This window comes from Arachis stenosperma, chromosome 4 (genome assembly GCF_014773155.1).
Source record: "Arachis stenosperma cultivar V10309 chromosome 4, arast.V10309.gnm1.PFL2, whole genome shotgun sequence".
Classification (NCBI taxonomy): Eukaryota; Viridiplantae; Streptophyta; class Magnoliopsida; order Fabales; family Fabaceae; genus Arachis; species Arachis stenosperma.
The window spans coordinates 23895324-23898403 of NC_080380.1; the positions used below are offsets into that span (position 1 = coordinate 23895324).

The window sequence follows — 3080 nt, forward strand, 5'->3', positions numbered from 1 at the left end:
TGTTAACTTTGTATGATTAATTGTATAATAATTTTTTTAAAAATAGTTGAAAAGAAAAATATATATAAACTGGTACCAAAAATGCTACCTTAGTATATTTGGTGCCAAAATATAAAGTATGGTAGAATAATATAATGATATTATTCTCAAACATTTCTCACAATAAAAAGGGTTGGTACGTTGTAATAATTTCATTTATTAGTTAGTTTATACTTTATACTTTATAGTTGGTAAGTAGTAATTAGCTTTCGGCATGTGTGTCTTTTTAAAGGCTCATGGGGAACATGCAGAGAGCAACCAATTCATTGGCCTAAAAAGGACGAAGCATCTTAAATAAGATAACAACCAACAAACAAGTGAGGGAAATTCAAACAGCTAACACTTCCATTTCATCTAATATCTAGTATCTACTCTTTCTTTGTTTTCTCACAACTAAAATCTTGATTACTAGTTCACTACCATTAGTGCCCAAACACTACAACATGATGAAATTTTTAATCTCATTCTTACCCTTTTTCTTCTTGGTGGTGGAGGTGGTACTACAAGAAGCCACTTGCTTCAATCAACACAAAGAACTTTCTCATAATATTAGAAACAAACTCAAGGGTAGATTGGCCATTTCCCTCTCTCATTCACCATCACAAACGGCAAAGGCAAGTTATATTATTTGATTAATTGAATTTGATGAAATTGCTATGAAAATAATATAATGTAAATGAATTATGAATAGGGAGGAAGCAGAGTGGTGTACCCGGCGGAGTACGGCGCAGACACGAGCGGAGCACGTGACAGCAGCGACGCAATTATAAAGGCATTGGAGGATGCATTCAGTTTGGAGAGTGAGGCGGAGCTGCTTCCGGGGGTTAAAGACCTTGGGGGTGTATTGGTGGACCTGCAAGGTGGGAACTACACAATTAGCAAGCCCATCAAATTCCCTTCTTCTGCTGCTGGCAATCTTGTGGTCAGCATCTCCATCTCATTATTTATGTACTTGCATTGCTTAATTAAATTACAAAATGTTATTTGACATGCTCGGGTCTATTATTGGTTAATGGATTGTTGCATACATAAATTATAATTTGAATTATCGACACTTATTTGAACAGATGAGTAAGTTAATCATTTGAGCCACCCAATTCATATTAGGATAATCTAATCAAATGTTTTTCGAATAATTCATTTTTTTCATAAACACTAAATAAGTATTTCTATAATTAATTGGCGGCTTATTTACAGTGTATTCTCCATCATGCTCTTGCACCTATTAAACTTTAATTTTTAATTAATGATTGATTAGGTACAAGGAGGAACGTTGAGAGCTTCTGATGCATTTCCCACTGATCGCCATCTAGTTGAGTTATGGGCATCTAGTTCCCAAAAGCTCTCAAAAACAGCATCATTTGATGACTTGTACAACAAGAAACTTCAGCAACCTAAAGGGATTTACTACGAAGACATAACATTCCGGGACATTCTATTCGATTCGGGCTACCATGGAGGAGGAATTTTTGTAGTTGATTCCGCTAGGATCCGAATCAACAACTGTTTCTTCCTCCATTTCACTACAGAGGGAATCCTAGTCCAAGGTGGCCACGAAACTTACATATCTAGCTGCTTTCTTGGGCAACACTCAACCGTAGGCGGGGACTCCGGCGAGCGACAATTCTCGGGAACTGCGATTGAACTTGCTAGCAATGATAACGCAATCACCGATATTGCGATCTTCTCGTCCGCCGTAGGGATTGTCCTAAGGGGCCAAGCCAACATCGTTACCGGGGTCCATTGTTACAATAAGGCCACCGGTTTTGGTGGCATAGGAATCTTGGTAATGCTAGCCGGAAATTCACAAACAAGAATTGATAATTGTTACATGGATTACACAGCAATTGTGATGGAAGACCCTGTTCAAGTTCATGTCACTAATGGATTTTTCTTGGGGGATGCTAACATTGTTTTGAAATCAATTAAGGGACAAATATCAGGATTGAAGATAGTCAATAATATGTTCACTGGGAACCCTAACGCTAAAGTTCCAATTGTGGCATTAGATGGAGTGTTTGGTAACGTTGACCAGGTGGTCATTGATTTGAACAGTGTTGATGGAATGGGGTTGAGATCAACGGTTGGGAAGCAATCTGTGGCTGGGAATGGAACAAAATGGGTGGCTGATTTTTCAGGGGTTTTGGTGTTCCCTAATAGGATAAATCACATTCAATATTCATTTTATTCTCAGGGGGGACCTAATAATAATAACAATAATAAGTTTGTACCACATGCAGTGACCAATGTTACAAATAATGTCGTGGTTGTGGAAAGTGATAAACCGGTTAATGGGGTTGTTTCATTCTTAGTTGAGCAATGATTATTTATCGCGTATGTAGTTGTTTTCGTTGGGTTTGAAAAAATAAAAACAAAAATTTGATGATGATTAAATATTATAATTTTGGGTCAAAAGTTCAATTATGAGTATAATTTGTTTGGTTAGTGTGTAGGCTAAAATTAAATATATTGCAATAAACAAGGACTAATGTTCTGAAAATCGGTTCGGATCGATCGATCAAACTGGTTGAATCGTGAACCATGAAAAAATATGACTCGGACAAACAGTAAAATCAGAGATTTCAAAAATCGAAATTGAACCGGTGAACCGGTCGAAAATCAGTCTATCGAACCAAAGCGTGATTTGGCCGGTTTTTTGAATGAATAGCCAAATGTTGCCGTTTCAACCTCCAGTTAGCCCTAATTCCATCCTACTCCATCCTGATGCCCAGATCCAGCTTCCAGAAGTCAAAACGCCTCTCTCACACGACAGGGCTCCTCCCAATCTCCTCGAGCTCGTCGTCCCTCACCTCTGTCCAGCCACCTCCTCGTGCCGCCACCGCTGTCGTCCTTCAGCTCGCTCCCTTCCCCTCCATCGCAACCTTCCTTCCCTTCCATTAAGCAGCCACCGTGGGAACATCGAAGCCTCCATTGCACACCCATGCCGCCGCTAGCTCTGTTGGTCACTCGGTTCGAAGGTGCTCCACTACTGCTCCTTGCCTTGGTCACTCGGTGTCTCTGTCTCCCCTCCATCTCTGTTG

At 39.5% G+C, this 3080-nt stretch overlaps 1 protein-coding gene across 1 annotated transcript; it reads left to right on the plus strand.

Annotated features, from left to right (window-relative positions):
• Positions 1-374: 374 nt before the first annotated feature.
• LOC130977110 (polygalacturonase QRT3) lies at positions 375-2389 on the plus strand. The gene is made up of 3 exons (XM_057902124.1): positions 375-657; positions 735-961; positions 1298-2389. Exons 1-3 carry the CDS (start codon positions 483-485, stop codon positions 2360-2362), a joined length of 1467 nt encoding a protein of 488 aa, XP_057758107.1. The 5' UTR covers positions 375-482; the 3' UTR covers positions 2363-2389.
• Positions 2390-3080: the final 691 nt, after the last annotated feature.